This window comes from Aphidius gifuensis, linkage group LG3 (genome assembly GCF_014905175.1).
Source record: "Aphidius gifuensis isolate YNYX2018 linkage group LG3, ASM1490517v1, whole genome shotgun sequence".
Lineage (NCBI taxonomy): Eukaryota > Metazoa > Arthropoda > Insecta > Hymenoptera > Braconidae > Aphidius > Aphidius gifuensis.
In genome coordinates this window covers 25,875,617-25,895,852 of record NC_057790.1, presented here as the reverse complement: position 1 = coordinate 25,895,852, position 20,236 = coordinate 25,875,617, and the positions used below count along the sequence as shown (strand labels likewise).

General features: G+C 24.9%; 2 protein-coding genes across 14 annotated transcripts in view; both read right to left on the bottom strand.

The window, feature by feature from the left end:
- Positions 1–109: 109 nt before the first annotated feature.
- LOC122853315 (probable ATP-dependent RNA helicase spindle-E) lies at positions 110–5,521 on the bottom strand. 2 transcript variants are annotated; one of them, XM_044153713.1, is made up of 3 exons: positions 5,379–5,521; positions 4,860–4,969; positions 110–4,488 (listed from the first exon to the last, which is right to left on the bottom strand). In XM_044153713.1, the coding sequence occupies exon 3, from the start codon at positions 4,477–4,479 to the stop codon at positions 127–129; it is 4,353 nt and encodes a 1,450-aa protein (XP_044009648.1). In that variant the 5' UTR covers positions 4,480–4,488; positions 4,860–4,969; positions 5,379–5,521; the 3' UTR covers positions 110–126. The 2 variants fall into 2 exon arrangements, with proteins under 2 accessions (XP_044009648.1, XP_044009649.1); XM_044153714.1 differs by lacking the exon at positions 5,379–5,521 and having other exon boundaries at positions 4,860–5,068.
- A 1,097-nt stretch (positions 5,522–6,618) lies between these two features.
- LOC122853313 (rho GTPase-activating protein 21) overlaps positions 6,619–20,236 on the bottom strand; it is a 73,998-nt gene continuing 60,380 nt past the window's right edge. For 2 of the 12 annotated variants that reach the window (XM_044153700.1, XM_044153706.1), the window contains 18 exons: positions 20,140–20,229; positions 19,581–19,826; positions 18,962–19,258; positions 18,502–18,567; positions 18,267–18,387; positions 17,815–17,925; positions 16,562–16,664; positions 16,191–16,274; positions 14,128–14,337; positions 13,522–13,878; positions 13,261–13,425; positions 12,783–13,163; positions 12,577–12,718; positions 12,175–12,299; positions 11,238–12,107; positions 11,038–11,158; positions 8,230–8,453; positions 6,619–8,148 (listed from right to left, as the gene is read on the bottom strand). In XM_044153700.1, the coding sequence (XP_044009635.1) occupies positions 7,195–8,148; positions 8,230–8,453; positions 11,038–11,158; positions 11,238–12,107; positions 12,175–12,299; positions 12,577–12,718; positions 12,783–13,163; positions 13,261–13,425; positions 13,522–13,878; positions 14,128–14,337; positions 16,191–16,274; positions 16,562–16,664; positions 17,815–17,925; positions 18,267–18,387; positions 18,502–18,567; positions 18,962–19,258; positions 19,581–19,826; positions 20,140–20,229 (4,667 nt within the window). In that variant the 3' untranslated portion in view covers positions 6,619–7,194. Of the gene's footprint in view, positions 8,149–8,229; positions 8,454–9,333; positions 9,627–11,037; positions 11,159–11,237; positions 12,108–12,174; positions 12,300–12,576; positions 12,719–12,782; positions 13,164–13,260; positions 13,426–13,521; positions 13,879–14,127; positions 14,338–16,190; positions 16,275–16,561; positions 16,665–17,814; positions 17,926–18,266; positions 18,388–18,501; positions 18,568–18,961; positions 19,259–19,580; positions 19,827–20,139; positions 20,230–20,236 lie in introns of those variants that run through there. The other 10 variants (XM_044153702.1, XM_044153701.1, XM_044153711.1 and 7 more) reach the window with 10 other exon arrangements.

The window sequence follows — 20,236 nt, the reverse complement described above, 5'->3', positions numbered from 1 at the left end:
ATTTTTAGTTTAAGACAAAGAGAAAATAACTCAAAAAAGCAAGATAATTACTTCAAGTTGAAATCAAAAAAGAAAAAAAAAAATAAACTGAATAAAAAATAGAAAATAAAAAATAATGATTTGAATTTATTGAAAATGTGCACGAAGCTTACTTTCAAGTGCACGATGATCAACTGAAAAAATATGTTTACGTAATTCCATGATTCCATAAACTTCTTCATTACATAATTTACATTCAATCAATTTACTGCCAAATGTTGATGATTTTTGTCCAGATAAAGTTCTAAGTTCTTCCACATGTGCCATCAATATTTCACGACTTAAATCTTGTTGACGAAGTATAAGTGCACGATGTAGTGGAAATATAATTTTATTAAATTTATCTGAATCTCTAGCTTGTATAAACTTTGATGAACTATATCTGCACCATTTGTAATGTTTTAAATCATATTCACGATTAACTGGTTCACGTTTTGTATCAATAATTTCAGTCCAAAATTTTTTAACATTATTTTGTATATTTAACATACGATCATTGATATCTCTTTCAGAATTTTCTGGATTTGATTCAGTAAATATTCCCATACTCATCCAGTATCTTAATCTGTTAATATTTTGCAAATCATTTGTTGATATATCAACATCAAAATCAATATACATATCATGCTCAGGATAAACAATCAATTTTTCAAGGGAATTATTGATACTATATCCAAGACCACATAGTACACCAATATTTCTTGTCGTTTGTGCATTAGCTCGAAGCTCAATTTTTGGTGCAAATATTAATGATAATAAACCAACAAGACCAGGAATTCTTGGCATCAATGTTGTATTTCTAAGTGTCAATAAATTTGACGTTGAACTTTGACTAATATTTGCTGCAACAACTAATCTTGATTGTGTTTCATCAATTGCTCCATCAAGTAATACAGAATTAACTGAAGTTTCATGTATAATAACTTTCATTCCCATTCCAACATTTGTTAAATCATGAAGTTTAACTTCAAGTGGTGAATATGGACCATGTAATTTAATTGTTCTTGTACATTCATCAACACTTGGTGGCTCAACATATGTATCAGCAAGATACAATTGATTATATTGTTTTTCTTCATAATTTGATTTTTCAATTGATGATAATTCTTTATATTTTTGACGTATTTCATGATTTTTTTTTGATAAAAATGATTCTTCACGATATTCAGCATATTTATTTTTCAATAAATATTCATTTACTGTTTCATCACTTTTATCTGAATAAACCAGATTTATTGATACAACACTGTCAACAACTGAATAAACATTACCATAAATATCATTTTTATTTTTTATTAGTTTATTAAATACTTGTTTTGATTCATCAGTCCATTCACCAGTGACATTATTCGCCAATGATGGCTTGACATTTGTCAATACACACTGAAATACAAGTGCTGGTATTTTACGAATTTTATTTGTTGATGATAAACGACGTAAATCATCAATTGGTATATGACGAATTGTACCAAAATCAATGAAAAATACTGTTGCTATTTTATTAGTTGAATTTCTTGTTATATGTTGTAATAAACCACGTTGATATATTTTTTTATTTTCATTAATATTATATGGACCAAGTACAAAACTACCAATTGATGGTTCTCTATCAAATTTAATAAAATTATCAGCTGGTAATGTTGATAAATAATTTTCAAGTAATTTATATCGTTCATTTGTTTCCATGTCTGATAATGATGCCCAAAAATGTCCTGGATTAATGACATGTTTAATTTTTAATGGTATACATAAAGTATCAAGTGATGGTAATTTTGGACGTATTTCAATGTAACGAGATGACACAAGTGGTTCATCTTGTGGTAAATAAAAAATTTTTGTTTCAATATCAAGTTCTTTTGCACGTCTTATTGATGAATTTGGTTCCATAACTGGTACAATCATATTTTTATCTGATACTTTTCTCATTTTAATTGCTTGATAAATAGCCAATGGTATATCATTATTTTTTGTATCATTTTTAACTGTATTTAATGATTCATGATCTTGTGCAATTGCATTACCAAATTGTACAAATACACGTGATGAATTATCAAATTGTACAATAATTTTATTTGTCTTTGAATCTTTACAATTATTAAATAATTCTTGTATTCTTTTAGCATATAACATACCAGGTTGTCCATTTTGCCAGCCATGTAAATATACTGTTTTTGTTGGATCTAAACCACCAATAAATTTAATCATACTTTTTTCATCATGCAATGGTTCAGTTAAATAATAATGTGGATAAAATGCACCAGCTGTTATAACTTTAAGTATAAATATTTTACGATCACCAGTCCATACGACTTTATTTTCTCCTACTGTTTCAATGATACCAAGTCTTGCTAGTCTTTCAGTTATTTCTTGTATCAATACATCAACTTCACGTAATACACGTATTTCAAGATAATTTCTTCTTGCCCATGATATTTCTTCTGAATTATTTCTAATATTTAAATTTGCTTTTTTGGATCTCCATACACGATATGCACTGTTAAATGCAATTCCATCAGATCCAGTATTTTGTGCCCAGTATAATTTGGCATTATGTGATGATATTTTTTTTTGAAAATGTGAACTAAACATATTTTTAACAGACATACTTGCACCCATGACAATTGCATCTTGTAAAACACTAAATACATGTCCAAGCATTATTAATTTTGTAATATGTACATCAACTGGTAGCTCAGCCATTATTTTACCAAGATCAGTTATCTCACCATCAAATGGATCATCATTTTTATCAGCTATTAATAATGCACCAGTTTCTTTTAATGTCAATACAGCTTTACATAAATTTTTTAAATCAGGTGGATCAAGTGATAATGCAAGTAAAGCATGTGGTTTTTCCATATTCATTACTTTTGCTTTTAAAAATACATTTGTCAATGGTGCACGTAATATTTCTGGTGGATTTTCATCTGGTAATTCTTGATTATACATTGATCTTGGTATTAAACGATAAACTCTACCAGCCATAACACGTCCAGTACGTCCAGCACGTTGTTGACAATTAGCTTTACTTGCCCATGTTAATTCAAGACCTTGAAAATTTGTATCTGGATTTGTTATTAGCTGTTTTGTCAAACAAAAATCAATGACATACTTGACATTTGGCACAGTTAAACTACTTTCAGCTACATTTGTTGATAATATAACACGACGTATACCTTCATTAACATCTTCAAATATTTTTGATTGTTCACTGTTTGTCACCAATGAATGTAGTATAACTATTTCCCAAGATTCATAATTTGCTTCTAACAATGCACTATGCATTTCTTCAATTTCATGTATTCCAGGTAAAAATACAAGAACAGTTGGACGATCTGTTATGTCTTGTTTGTTCATTGTTGATGAACAATCAGCTTCATCCAACATTAATATTAATTTTTTACAAAGTACATACATTTTTGGTGATATTGTTGGTTCATCATAATTAATTACTGGCTGTTCAGCAATACCACTTAAATCTTCAAGATAAAAATCATGTACATCATATATATTTCTTTTAACAACATCAATAATTGGTGCTTGTGTTAAATTTTCACCAAGATATAATGAAAAATATTTTGCAAATTTATCAACATTTATTGTTGCTGACATTAATATTATTCTAACTGAATGTGAATTTGTACGTAAAAATTTTCTAACAATTAAAAGTAAAAAATCCATATCTTGATCACGTTCATGTACTTCGTCAATGATAATATGTGTAAAATCATTAAGATTTTTTTGTTTAATTAAACGATGAAGTAGTACACCTGTAGTGCAATAAGTTAAACGTGTATCAGGTGATGTGTGACTTGCTAAACCAACTTTATATCCAACAAGACCACCAAGTTCCCAATTTCTTTCTTCACAAACACGTTTAGCAATACTTATTGCTGCAATTCTTCTGGGTTGAGTGACAACAATATTACATGCTAGTTTTTTTTTAAAACTATTTTCCAAAATGTATTGTGGTACTTGTGTTGTTTTACCACAACCAGTTGGTCCTTGTATTATAACAACTGGATTTGTGTTAACCATACTGAGTATATCATCTTTTATTGATGATATTGTCATTTTTTTTTCTCTGAGACCACGACGAAAACTGTATGTTGATACTAATCTATCGACATCTTCATTTAAAACTGAATCAGCAAGTGCACTTGTTACCAATGACACTGTATCCATTTGATCATTAGCCACTTTTGTAAGTGGGGTCAATGATTTCATGTACAATCTTTCATTTTCATTTTTTATAAATTCATCAGCATAACTGGTACCTTCTGGTCCAGCTGATGGAGCATAGCTGTGCATGTTTGGATTTAATTTTAAACGACGATCCAAAGCATCCATACCTTCTGGCTTGACCAGTTTTCTTCCAGGCTCATGAAGAGTTATCCTCTTGACAATGGTTTTACCATTGAAAAAATCCATGGGATCCATGGTGTTAATCTAAACAAAATTTTAATATTAAAAATTAGTATTTAATTCAACAATTAACAAAATTTATATTTATAAATTATGTTTACTGTTATTTGTTTAAAAAATTTTGATAGGGCACAATTTAAAATTATAAAATTACAAAGCAAATAACACCCAATTGTTTATCAACAAAGAAAAAAGTCTCTAATTAAATAGTTTATGTTTTTTTTAATAATGATAATAATTATTATTAATTATTGAATATCAAGTGGATGAAAAAAATAATTGCAATAGTTTGTCTTTTTTTTTTTTAATGAAATCTGTGATAATTATTTTATTTTAATTAATTTAAAAATTATAATAGACTATTGTTGTTTATAATTATTAATAAAATCACTTACGTTTTGTTTTTCACTTGTGAATAGAATCAAATGTTGATGGCAAAATGATAAACAATTGTCAAGAATAAATTTTGGCAAAGTTGTAGAACGACCCACTGATCCAACTTCAACTGTACATAAAATAATTGAAAAATTAATATTTAATTAACAAAAATTATCTCTATAAATAATGTTTATTGTTATTTACTTGAAAAATTTTAATAAATATATGTCAGTCATATGGACATTAAAACAAAGGAAAAACTTCTCATCACAAATTTATGACGCAAGTAAAAAAAAAATAGAAAAAAAAACTAACAGCCAATTTTTTATAAACAAAAAAGTTTTTTAAATAAATAAATTATGTTTTTTTAACAATAAAAATAATTATAATTAATTAAACAACATGAATAAATAATAATTGGAATGATTTTTCTTCTCAAATAAAATCTTTTGTGTGATTTATTTTTTATTTTAATTATTTTAAAAAAAAATTATATTTGTTATTGTTGTTATAATAATTAATAATAAAATACTTACATTTTTTATTATAAATGTAACAACAATATAAGTGTAATTGATTTCCTATAAATTTTACAACATGATTAATCAGTGGTCCAAAATTGACTGGAAAAAAAAATAAAAAACCATAAAAAACCAACGGCTATTATGTAAATCGGGACTGATCGGTACAGTTCGTCGAAACCTAGTCCCAATAGACGACAACCCCGTGTGACCCAGTAAAGAAAAAAAAATAAAAATATAAACAAAAACATCCGGTCAACGTGCTAAACATAAACAACAAAGAAAAAAAGATGAAAAATAAAAAATTAACAAATAATTCAACTTTAAAATTTAGAAAAAAAATAAGTTATTAATTAAACAATGTTATTATTTATAAATAAATTATAAACAATATATAATTTTTCATCATAAAAATTAAATATTTTTAATTAATTTTTTTTTGAGGATAAAAAAGTTTTCTTCATTATCCCGCTCAAAATGATTTATAAATTTGAATTTAAATCTTTCGACTATTTTGAGCTGCATAATTTTCATTTACCAAAATAAAATATAAAACAATGAATAATTATTATCGCAATATATTTTTATTTACAAATTCAATATTATTATTATTTTTTTTGTTTTTTATCGTCCATTATTTTACATAATTTAATTAACAAACATCTTCATGATGAAATTAATAAATAATACACAATCACAATCACTGATTAATAATTAAAAAATAAATATTTATTCATTTTTTTTTTTTTTTCAATCAAATCATAATTGGACTTTTATTTAATTATTTACATGTTTTTTGTTTTTTTTATCTTCTTCATAGTAATAATAATAAAATAATAGTTTAACATTAAATTTGTTTTTTATCTAGGGTATAAATTGATTTTGTAATATTAATATTTACTTAATAAAATTTGGCAAGATAAATTGATATTTTATTTATTTTTAAATATCATTATCAATATTATCTAGACAATAAATTTTCAAATACATAATTTGTTTTTTGTTTCATCAAATTATTTTAATTTTTGTTTTTTTTTTTTGTTGAAAATTCATGATTAAAATTAATTATTACAGTTAGGATATAATATTTTTTATAAACTGAAAATAGATATAATGCTATAAAAAAAAAAAATAATAATCAACAGCATCATATCACATTTAATTATATTTTTTTTTATTATTAAAATAATAAATTTACGCACATCAAGACGCGTCATGAATTTATCACATCATTTTGTTTGTATTAATCATCCAGGTAAAAATCAACTTAAAAAGCTAAAAAAGAAACTAAAGAGCCATTGGAAAAACTCTCTTCTTTTTTCTCTCGGGCATTTATTTACACAATAAAAATAAAAAAACAATTATCAATTATTATATTTTTCTTCTTCAACATTTAATCACTTTGTGTGTATTTTTATAATTAAAAAAAAAAATAATTAAACGACAGCTTAAAATATCATTAAAATTGAATAAAATATACAAAAAAAAAAAAATATCTATAAATTATTAATAGACAATAAACAAAAAGAAAAATAATTAATTAAAAAAATGAAAATTATAAAATCACAAAATTTACAAGTAAAAATATTAATAATATTTTCATTTAGTTGATGATTTTAATTAAAAAAAAAATATATATATTTTGACCATGATTTCTTCTTTTATAAATTTATATATTAATGATATTTCTATTATTATTATTTTTCAATTAAAAATTTGATATGATTGATGATTAGCAAAAAAAAAAAAAAATATTTTCGAAATTATAGTGTTTCATTTGTTAAATGAAATAATATTGTATTGATAAAAATTGATTGATGTAATTAATAATTTAAACATGACTTTCAAGTGGTACTTTAAAATTTTTTGATGCTAAATTAGCATCAGGCAATGATTGTGGTCTTGTATTTGTAACATTAAATACAACATTACTAGGACCACGAAAACTAACTTCAATAAGAAAACTAGCATCACTATTAACATTAACACGATTACTACTTAAATCAGGTGAACTTGTTCGTAACTGACTTTTTTTAGGTTTAATAATAATATTATTATCATCATCATTTTTAATAACAATATGATTATCTGATTGTAATTTATTATCAAGCCAATGTACTTTATCAAAATCTTTTGTACCACCAACAGTATGACGACGTTTTATTGAACGTTCAGGCATACCATTTTTTCTTTTTAATTTTGTTGAATTATCTTTTCTAACTGTTTGTCTACGTTTACTAATATTACATTCGGTTTTTTCATTTTTACTTAATGATTCAGAACGTTTCAATTTACTATTTGTTGGTGATACAACTAAACGATCAGAATGTTTATTTAAACTTTCTGATCTTTTTAATTTTGATGAATTTATTTCAGTACGTTTATTTAATGATTCAGATCTTTTTAAACGTGAACGTGTTTCATTTGTTGCTTCACTTAAACTTTCAAATTTTTTTAATTTATTTGTATATGATATATCTGGTATTTTTCTATCATTATTATTATTATTTGTTGTTTGTTTTTTATCATTTGATATTGATGGTTTATTTGTTGTATGATCATCTTGATTATTGTTAATATGTTTTTCTGGTATTTTTGAATTTTCATCTTTTTCAGTTGCATCAAGTATTGAACCACCATCTGATGAATCAGTTGCTGTTGTATTTATTTCGATAATATTATTATGACGTGACATAAGATCATTGTCAGGTGTTGTCTTTAATTTCGATATTAATTTATCTGTACATTTTGTGACTGGTGATTGATTTTCTTTATCCAATGAGTCCTAAAATTATAAAAATTAATATATTAATATGCTTAATATGATTAAGATTGATTTAATAAATATTATTAACGAAAAACTTACATTTCTCTTTCGATTTTGATGTGACATTTCACCAACTGATCTGTGTAAACTTGGATCACGAAATACTTCAGCTGTACATATTGTTTTTTTGCTATCAGTGTCATCATTAATATCTTTTTTTTCATTAAATACATTTGTATTATTCAACAGTATACTTGATGGATTAACAAGTGATTTCCATTTGCGATCGAATGTCGATGTTAAACTGGTCAATAGATCGCTTCCTGTAAAAAAATATTTATATTAATAATTTAATAAATATGTTTTATCATTATTATCATCTAAAACAATAATTGATTTAGATTTTTTTATTATTCAATACACTCTCACACACACACATAAATAAATAATAAATAATTAACGACAAATGATTAAATAATAAATGTCATTTGTGTAAATATATTTATTGTTGTTAAAATTTATTGCTGTAAAATAAAAAACAGTTGATAAACAAATAATAAAAACAATAAAAGCACTCTGCATATCAAAAATATATGTTGGTCGTTTGGTTTTTTTGTTTGTAAAAAAATAATTAAAACATTCAAAAGATTTTGGATAAACAACGAAGTGTGTAAAAAGCTCGGTTTTAAATTTATTTTTTCAATGGTTTTGTGAAGTTGCAAGATTGTGCATTGATTATTTATTTATATATTTTTTTTTTCATTTAAAAATATAAATAATCAATTAAATTAATTTGAGAAAAAAATAATTAAATAAATCATGCAACGAGTATTTTTAAAATGAAAATAAATCAACAAAAAATTAGCTAGAAAAATAATCAGGTAATTATTACTGATGCTGGGAAATAAAAATAAAATAATAAATTCAAGCAGAAAAAAAAATTAAAACTCACAATTGGACAAAAGAAAAAAAATTAAATTAAAAAAAAAAAAGCCATTCTGTTGACAATCAGCTTGATAAATAATCGGACACTGAATAAAAAACTTTTTAAAAAAAAAAAATTCATTCAAGAGTAAAATAAAAAAAAAAATCACTGATAAATATTTTAAGTGATAAAAATATGAAATGAATTTAAATTGAAATTTCTAAAATTGTGTTTTTTAATTTTTTAAATTTGGCTTTTATTCCGGAGGTCCGATTTACCTCTGAGGAATTTGTTTATAGTCTTGGAGGTGGGCGTCCCGGCCCCGAGACCAGACCCTGATACATCTTGCTCGTGGTTGTCATTTGACGATGATTTTGTTGATGAGGATGATGCTGCTGTAGAAGAAGAGGTGGTTGTGATGGTTGTGGTAGTAGTAGGGTAGTCGGTGGTGACGATAGAGGGTGGTTTGGGTGATTGTGAGGCCGGTGTCTTCGTGGTGGAACAACTGGAACCTGGAGAACCGTGTAGATGGGTCGATATGTACCACCAAAAACCCGGTGTTGCTGTGTGCCTATGCGTTCATAATTTTTTGTTTTTTTTTTTCCTTTTTTTTTGTTTTTGTTATTATTTTTTTATTTAATTTTCTATTTTTTATTTTTTATAAATTATTATTTAAAAATCTTTCAAATAAAACGATTAATTTTATTTATAAAAAATTAAATTAAATTAATTTATTAAACAACAACACATTAACACAAGGCAAACACAGCTTTTTTTTTTTTTTTGAAAAAGCAGAATATTTTTAAATTGCAAATAAAAGTTAATAATTATTTTTATTTTTGCTTGATAATTTTTTTGAGAACGCAGCAGGCAGTGAACAGGCAAAGCCAGGCAAAAAAATAATGATTTTATTTTGGTCTTTTAGAAAACATAATGATGATTATTTCATGATAATAATAGAAAAATAAATTTATAAAATTTATTTTCCTTTTTTTGATGAATATATAATTAAAAAAAAAAAAATAATTTTCATGTAAAATGTGATAAAACGTGTTAAAATAATTGTTATATTTAAACAAAATAATCACAAATAATTATTAGTGTGCAAATATTGTGGTGACAGTGTTGGCAAGCTGATTGACTATTTGTTGATCGAAAAAAAAAAAACATCTAAACCTAAAGAGATATAATATCATTTTCATCTAATCTCATTTCGAGTTATAAAAATTAAATTTACTATCATTTTATTCAATCGAATAATATATCATTTTTTTCTCTAAATCATAGTTGAATTGACTTTCTATTTTTCATATAAAAAAAATTATAGCGTGCTAATAATGTTGAATGATTTTAATCAAATATTTCGAAATGCAAGAAAAAAACTGAAATGGAATTATTATTATTTAAAATATTCAATTTTAATATTTCTATGAATTTTTTTTTCTTCTAATAATTATCATTTTTTTTATCATAACAAAAGCATGATGATGTCAATTGCCATGCTTATTTCAATGTAACTTGTGATTTAAAAATAAATAAACAAAATCTCAATGAATGAATTTTATAAACTATTGATTTTTAAATATATATAAAAAAAATAATTTATAAGGGGATACCTAACAAGCTTTCTGTTAATTGTTAAAATCTTCTGTGTCCAATGAAGGAAACACGATCCGGCTGAACTCACCGTCAGAAGCAATTATCAAAGAATAAATTATTAAAAAATAAATACCAACAATATATACACATGTATTATAAATAAATCATTGGGTTTTAATTTTTTTCTCTCCCAAATTAAGGGTAAAAAAATTCAACAAAGAATTTAAGAAAAAAAAAATATAATTACTGAGGACAAGTATACACAACAATAACAATAAAAATAATAATCATATTATTATTTTTAATAATGATGATACTTGTAAAAATTAATTTATCATAAAACAGAAAAGCTAGATGATTTATATAAAAATAATTGTACTGACCATCATCGGAAATGTCACCAGGTATTCCACGGGTTTGATGTGATGGTGATGGTGATGTATGAACTTCATGTAATGAATCCAAACTGCCATAACGAGTTGGTGCTAATGATTCCATAGAAGGCTAACGTAAAAAAATAAAATAAAACAAGGATAAATAAAATATATAAATAAAAATGAAATGTATATTTATCGAAACTTACTTCTTTGTCAATTTTAAATTTCTTAATAACACCATTGTTTATTTTATCACCAATAATACAACTTAATTGTGATGTTGCATGTGCTTTTTGTGTTGCAGTTGCTGATGATGTTGTTGATGATGGTGATTGTTGTTGTTGTTGTTGTAATGCAATTGACATTGGTGTTAATCTTGTTGTTGATTTCGATCTGTGTCTATCATTACCACTATCATTACCACAATTACGTTCAAATATTCTGTCACTTAAATTACTCATACGATCAGTTAAATATGACGATGAATTATCAATATTATTATTATCCATACAAATACCATCATAAATATCATCATTTTCCATTTCACGTTTAGCATTTTGCCATTCCATTTCGATTCTTTTTCTTTCTTCATCACGTTTTTCAGCTTCACGTTTTTGTCTGTGTTGATCACGTTGTAACATTGCTTTTGTTTCTTGTTCAAATCTACGTATTCTTTCTTGTGTTGTTGCTGATAGACCAGCATATGTACGAATAGCAACTTCATCATTACCACTTTGTTTAGTATCACTTGATAAATTTGATAATGTTGATACTGTATCAAGACTACCAGTACAACAATTATCTGATGATGATAATCTTGGTGAATCAATACTTGATGATGATACTGTTGGGTATTGTTGTTGTGAATTATTAGAATACTTTGGACTATTTGTTACTGTTGTTGTTGCTGTTGTGGTTGTTGCTGGCATTGTTTGACCACAATCATTACGTTCACTTGTATTATTTGGCTGACTTTTAATTTCATGCATCAAAACTATTTCACTGACACTACATTGACGCTCATTTAGAGCCATACTTTGGCGTACAAGTGTTTCAGCATCTTGCTTTATTTTAGACTGTAAATATACACATAAATTAGAATAAATATTTTTTTAAATATAAAAAAATAATAGAGTTATTAACCTTGTCATCTTCATGATCATCACCCTCGTGTTCTTCTGGTCCTTTTCTTCTCCTTTGAATTTTTCTGTTTGCTGCGGATATTATTGATGATACAATATCCTTAGCTGATACCATTTCACGCATGCCTGTGAGGGGGTGAATAATAAATACAACAAAAACAAACAAGCAAGCAAATTAAATATAATAAATTTATGATTCTACGATTTTTTTTTTTTTTCTAAATGATGAATATAAATAATATTTTCGTGAGGTAATAATGATATTTATGAAATAATAAAAAGCACTTGTGCTATAAAATTTTCAACTAACTAACAATAAATTCAAAATCTACTGAGGAATATTTTCTTGAAATTTAAATTATTATCTAAACATAAAACATTAATTAAAAATAAAAATAAATACCTTCAACTTTTTGAATGTTGTTTAGTAATAAATTGTGATTTGTATTTGATGTTTCATTTTCACTACCATCTGCTGGTAGACTAAGGTTAACACTTAATCTGCTCAAGTCGTCTAAGTCTTCTTCGCAGAAGAACCAATCGACCTGTAAATATATTACGAAATTAATTTAAAATAAATTAAATATATATAAAAATTATATTACGTACATTGTTCAATAAGCTTTCGACAATTCTACACTGATGACTCATATCAGTAACCATTGTAACCATATTATCTCTTGATCCACTTGCTCTAACAAGTGTTGGTCCAAATACAATTGCTAAATTTTTAGCTTCCATTTTATTAATTTCACTGTGTTCAACAACTTTTTTTAAATGACACATTAAATGTTTTAATGTTTCAAAATGATATTCTGGTAAATCACGTAATAATTTTCTTATTGTTGACATTCTTCTTTGTGGATCTTCAATTTTATCAGCATCAATAAACATTGGATATAAATCGGCAGTCAATAAAGAATCAGGTAATTGACGGAAAAATGATTTAAGCAATGATGATATTACATTAACATCACTCCATCTTGGATCCTAAATAAATAAATAAATAAATAAATAAATAAATAAATCATCAACTATATTATTTAATATTACATTTAATTTACAACTTGATAAAAATATAAATTACCTGTAAATTTATATTTTCAAATCCTTTGTTAACACTTTCAGTTAATTGTGAAATTGCAGCAGTATTACCAGGCACTCTGTATATACCAATAACTTCTAATCCTCTTGCTTCAACAATACTCGTACACATTTCAACAATAAGTGGTATAAATTCAGAAAATGATGACTAAAAATAAAAATCAATAAATATTAATAATTTTATCGAGCATAATAATGAAAAAGTTCAGCAAAAAAAAAAAAAAAAACAAAATAAACAATTTACCATTGGACAAAGTTCTAATGGAACTTTAAATGTTGCACCTTCAGGTGGTAATTGAGCAGTTGGTGATGATGGTGAACCAGCTTGTCCATGCATACGTCTTAATTGTTTAGCAACACGTCCTTTCCATGTTTTTGATTTTGGTGATGCAAGTGGTTCAACTGTTTGACTTGGTTTACGTGTTTTATTAACTGGTGATTGTCCAGTTGGTGAACGATTTCTAAATGATGTTAATTTACGTATTCCTTTGTGACTTGGTAATGGACTTAAACGTTGTACAATTTGTCCAGAATTTGGTGTTGTTGTTGGTCCTGGTGTTTGTGGTACTGCTTGTTGTTTTGATGTACTTGAATTAACATCCTGTATATTTAAATACAATTAAAAAAATATTAACATTAATTTTAATATTATTATGATTATTGTATATACTGTTGGCTTGTTTATATTCAATTATTTTTATATTTTTAAACCAACAAAATACCTTGACTCGATTTGACAATGAGATGAAAAATTTCACTCCAAATATGATAGTCTTATTGTCTTTCGAAAGTTTATATGAATATAATTTTAATATCATTATTTCGAGCTTAATAATTTAATAATAAATACCGTAATTTTTTCAGCAGCAGCATGTTTATGAAGTGATCGTAACCAAAGTGCCATTGATGCTGCATCATCTGTTTGTAATAATACTTCAGCTGTTGGATTTGCAACACGTAAAACATGTTTTCTTTTTGTATAATCATCAGCAACATCAACCAGTGAACATCTTACATCAACATTTTGTCCTGCATCACCATCACTTGTTGCTGATGGGCTCTGTAAATGTAAAATTAAATAATAAAAATAAACACATCACATATTAATCCAGGTAAATTATTTTTTTATTAGTTTCTTTCACTTTATTTTTATTTTATTTTTTGTTTTATTTTTTTTTACCCAGGATCCCGTTGAGCCCCATCTACGTAAACGACGACCAAACAAGCCATGTGTACTAAAATGAAGTGGTATACAAGAATACGAACTGCTATCACTTGACCCCAACATTATTTTATAAATTATTTATTTTTATTGTTTAGAAATATACGCGTATGTTAATAATTATAATAAATATATTTGACTAGATGTTGTTTATGAGTAGAGTTTGAAGAAGCGAATGAGCCCACCTTCACCTGGAATATGCCAATTCCCCACCAGTTTGCAAATAAATAAATAAAATGATGAACCTTTCACTCATTTTAAATACACACTCGTTTTAAATTTATCATCTAATGTTGATGATTTGTTTTTTTATTTCAATTACTAAACATATATTTTTGTATGATAAATCATTGAACCTCAGTGTATGTTTGATTTAACGATAAATATATTTGTAAAATTTCAATGTAAATTTATAATTTATTGCCGTTATTTTTATTGATTTATTTTTCTTTTTAAATATTAAATTTAATTATTGTTTATTTTTTTTTTTTTTACATGCAAATAATTATTTAAAATACATAGAAATTTTAAAATGAAATGTCAATTGTATTGCGCGGCATCATTGACATTAAAATCAAATCTGGTCTAGGTTGTGGTTTGCAACACCACCACCACCACCACCGTCCTGTCGATAAAATTATTTAATAATAATATTCATTTTTGCACAACCAACAAATCAACAATCATTTAAATAAAAACCTTGAAATAATATATTTTATTATTTACAACCACATAATAAATATAGAAATTTTATTATATTATTTATTTGAAAAATAAATAAATAAAAAAAGTTTCAAGTCACGCATTATTATTAATAGATAAAAAAAATTTTAAAATAAATTTTACTTTGATTATTTAACTGGATAAGATAAATCATCATGCGTGATAATGAAAAGTAAATTGATATTTCCTTGTAAATTAAATTACAAATATAAAAAAAATAAAAATTTTTTTTTTTATTTTATAGTTAATCAAGAAAATTCTTAGTTCCCGGTTTGCCAAATAGGGAATAATTTTAATTAAAAAAAAAAAATAATAATTAATAAATAAAAAAAATTATATATATAAAGTAAAAGTTCCGTTGCTTCAATTTTTTTTTCTAATTAATTATTAGCTGCTTTTTTTCGCAATGATTACGCCAACGTAAATAATTGAAAAAAATTAAATGAAAATTAAAAGTATACACAAAATGAGAATCGGAAATTGTCTGTTAATTTTTTATATGGTCATCGAAGACGTGCTCAATACACTTTGAATATGACACGTCCCTCAGAATTAATTAAAAATTACAATAAACTATACATACAGATATTAATAACGTTCGTTTATCCAATTTTATTTATCAATATTTTGTCGTTAATTTAGTTGCGCTTAATACGTGACCCTGGTAATGTACTACGTGTACATTTGTTAATTAAATTATTATTATTGAACACATTGAAAAACTTGATGTATTATTAGCTACCGAAATTGTTTACTAATTAAATTTTTTACAAAAAAATACTCTCTCTATTTTTATCAGTAAGTTTAATATTTTTTTTTTTAATTTTAATTTTCTTGTTCTTCTTATTCTTCTCTTTTTGTTGTTATTTATTTTTTGTTCACTTAGTTATTATTAGAAAGCGTGAAATAGCATACTCAGTATTTTATATATATATATTTTTTTTTGTTGAGGTATTATTATGGCTTACCTGACTGTGACGATCTTTATAAAAGTATAAAATTGGTCCTCGTAATACACCCCAAACTTGTTTCCATGATCTATCAGTTGATCGCTGGAAATAATAATAAATATCAATTATTATATTTGATTGGTTAAATAGAAAATAGTAAATTTAAAAAATTATTTTTTTTTGTTAATTTTATTAATCAAATTTAAAGTAAAAATTATTTTTCAATATTTAATTTTTAATCAATGATTAATTAGACAAATTTTTCGATTTAAAAAAATTATTTTTCGTTTAATTTTATCAATAAAATTTGAGTAAAATAATTTTTTTATATCTAAATAAAGTTGATTGATTTTTAAAATTAATTATTTTCATAATTTTTATTTTCTTACCTTTCCATCTAGCACTGTAAACTTGACATGAAGAGATCCCTCTCGTTCGACTGGTTCGATGTCCTTCAAATTACCACTTGCAGTATGAGGACTTGAAATACTACTAAAACAATAAAAATTATAAAATTAATATTCAATCACTAACAATTAATAATTAATATTATAATAAATAAAAAAAAAAAAACCATCTTTTATTAGCAAAATAAAATTAAACAGTCAACAAAAAAAACATTTATATTAATAAAAAAAATTTAATTATATTATTTTTTTTTAAATAAAATTATTTGGAAATATATTTGCAGGTATTTAAATTAGCTAATAATAATTTTTTGCACCGTTACAATCTCAAACATACCCATATATACATAAACACATTCACGAGGTCATAAATGCATTTCTTTTTTTTTTTTTTATATAAATATTTTATTTATTTTCATTGCCATACACGTGACAGGTTGTGTTAGTTGCAGGGGAGTATTAAACGTGATGGAATTTAAATTTTTTAGCTGCGTATTTATATCATCACAACAATCTAATAAATATTTTTTTAAAAAATATCAAAGTTCTTTTAAAATTTTCATAAATTAAATATTATTTAACTAATTTTATTTAAAAAAAATAATAAAAATCTAACAACTTTTTTATCATTCAAATTTTAGTTAAGATGCCTCTTTGGATTAATGGATAATTAATTAATTAATAATGTTAAGTAATAATTATATATGTCATTAGTTAATTTATTGACCGAGTTGTGTATTTTTATATTATATATTTTAGTACTGTATTATATACGAGAGGGAAAGTTTTAGGCATTTAACGATATGGAACGTTGATGGCGAACACGGAACTGAAAATATTTGCTTCTTTAATTGGTTAACAACAAGGCAATAATTGCAACAGACAATAATAAAAACAATTAAAAAAAAAAACAAGGCAATATAAATTATAAAAAATAAAAATTTTAACTTTCGCTTTTTAAATTATTTATCAAAGGCGTCGGCTACTTGTCTTTTGATTTTGATTGTTTTTATTTTATTATATATACAATTATCATTTCAGCTTGAGATTATTTATTTTTTTTAAAAAAAGACAGACAAAACAACGGACAACAAAAACAACAATCACATAAAGTTATTTATTAAATTGTTATTTTTTTTTTTAATTTGGCAAAATGGGCTTGCGAATGAAAGACAAGCATTAATATTTGTTTTTTTTTTTTGTATATAAATTCAGGTTTTTGGGTTGCCCCTCACCGATTATGATAATTGAGATGAAGATGAGCTGCCTGTGTAACATCTTCAAAGATACGACGAAGTGGAGTTATGTCACTTGGAAATAGTGGTGGTTTCCATCGTCTGTGTGCACTGGAATCATGCACATTTTGCCAATATACCTGAAAATTGTTGCGTGATGCACGCTATACGTAGGGAAAATGGAAAGGCAATTTTTTTTTTTTTTTTTCGAATATCACCCCTTTGGGTTCAACGACATTATACGGATAAAGTGACTTGGATTAACAACAGAAAAAATAATATATATATCAACAATAATGATGAACAAAAAATATTATACAACGACCAAACCGCAATAATTATTTCCCATCATGATATTTTTCTTTTTCATTAACTCTCCATAATTTTTTTTTTAAAAAAAACCTATATATAAAATGAATGTTTTTTGTTTTAAATATATAATTTATTTGTACCTTCGAAGTGACTGGTTAACTGGTTCAGAATCACTGAGTTCTAGGTCGCTATCAACGTGCATCCGTTCGCCCCAAGTTGCCTTGAGGTAAGACACTCGCCTTGTTGCACGATCTTCATCACCTTGACAGACAAAAAAAAAAATATATTAAAAAATAGTTAATTATATTTTATTTATAAAACAAAAAAAAAAAAATAATTTAAAATAATTAAACTGACATGAATATGACTACTTACTTATCTGATTGTTTTTTTGTCGTCTCAGTACTACTCCATTTGTTGCTGTTGTATTTGAGCCTGGAGCTAAAATTAAAAAATATAAATTAAATTATTATAAAATAAATAAATAATAACAAGTGTTAAAGTGTCAATTTGTATATCGAATACTTTAGCCATATGTTTAAGTATCAATATAGTATTAGAGAAGATCAACCTAGAATGATTATATAAATGTTAAATAGCCAGCAGCAAACATCAGCTTCCTAACACCTGGTTAATCATGTTAACTGTTTTATCATATTTTTTTTTATTAAATCCTTTTGAAACTTGAAGCGATATTTAAACCAAAAATAAATAAATAAATAAGCCTTGATGTGTTATTTATTAATTAGTCTTGTTTATCATCTTTATTAATTATCATTAATATTTATTAATTAAATTCATCTAGCTGTTATACGTGTCTGTTTTTTTCTCTGACCTATAGTCGTGTCTTCACTGTTGTTGTTGTCACTGTTGTTATATTGTTGTTGATATGTGGTAAGACAATTATCAAGAGGACGTAATGGATTTGTAATGGGAAGATGATTGGGTCGTACTGGTTGTGGTGGACTTATTGTAACACTTGGTAATGTGATACTCGGTGTCACACGAGCCTCAAATATTGTTGTTGTTGTTGTTGTTGTTGTTGGGTGTAAAGATGATTTTTGATGATCATTTGCTGTACCATTTATTAGCTTCTCAGCTTGACGTTGTTGTTGTTGTTGTTTTTCTTGTACTAATTTATTTATTTATATAAATAATTACTACTTATTTATTTTAAATATATATCAAGATATAATCATGCAATTAAAATATAGTCACAATAATTTCACCGGAAATGAGTAGAAAATATTTAAAAGATATATATAATCTACAAGCAATATTATGTACTTTAACTACCTTTTATTTTTTATATTTAATTTAGCTTTTATTTTTAAACTGAAAGTAAATTATTTTTTGTGGAATTTTGTTTCTTTTTTTTTATGTAAAAAACTTGTTAGGAATAATTCGAAAATTTATGTTTAAATAAATAATCAATTAATAAAATAAATACTGACCATTTTTTTGTGTTCTGACAGCTTCGAGATAGCTGTCTTGTCGTTTAGCTTTGCTATTTCGAATTTCGTTGTCGTTGTCATCATCGTCATCGTCATCATCATCGTCGTCATCGTCATCTTCATCATCATTTTGCCAAGTATTTCTAACGCCTCGTCGACTTGTATCACCATTTATTGCGTTCCAAGATTCAACACTATTACTACGTGCTCGAAGTCTAACCGGTTCCATATCCGTCACCAATGGTTCTGTTTATTGAAATAATAAAAATAATTATCATTTAAAAATTATAATATTTTCAATAATATTATTATAATGTTAATAATATTTTTTTTTTTTATTCTAACACTCTCTTTGGTTATTAAAATATCCATCAATCATTATTTCTATTTAATAAATTGCAAAAGAAAAAAAATTTTAATTCACTGACAACACTTTAAAACTAAATAATATTTATAAAAATAATTTAAAAAAATAAACAGGTTATTTTTAAATAACAAAAGCAAATCTTCATTACGTTACGCCACACTTAATTTCATAATTTTTAAAATTTTTTAAAACCTTTATTTTCAATAATATAACCAGGTGGAAGTTCACAATGAATATGTTTGCTGCCAATTGGTATAATTCTATTTCCCGATAATCCTTTAGCTAAATA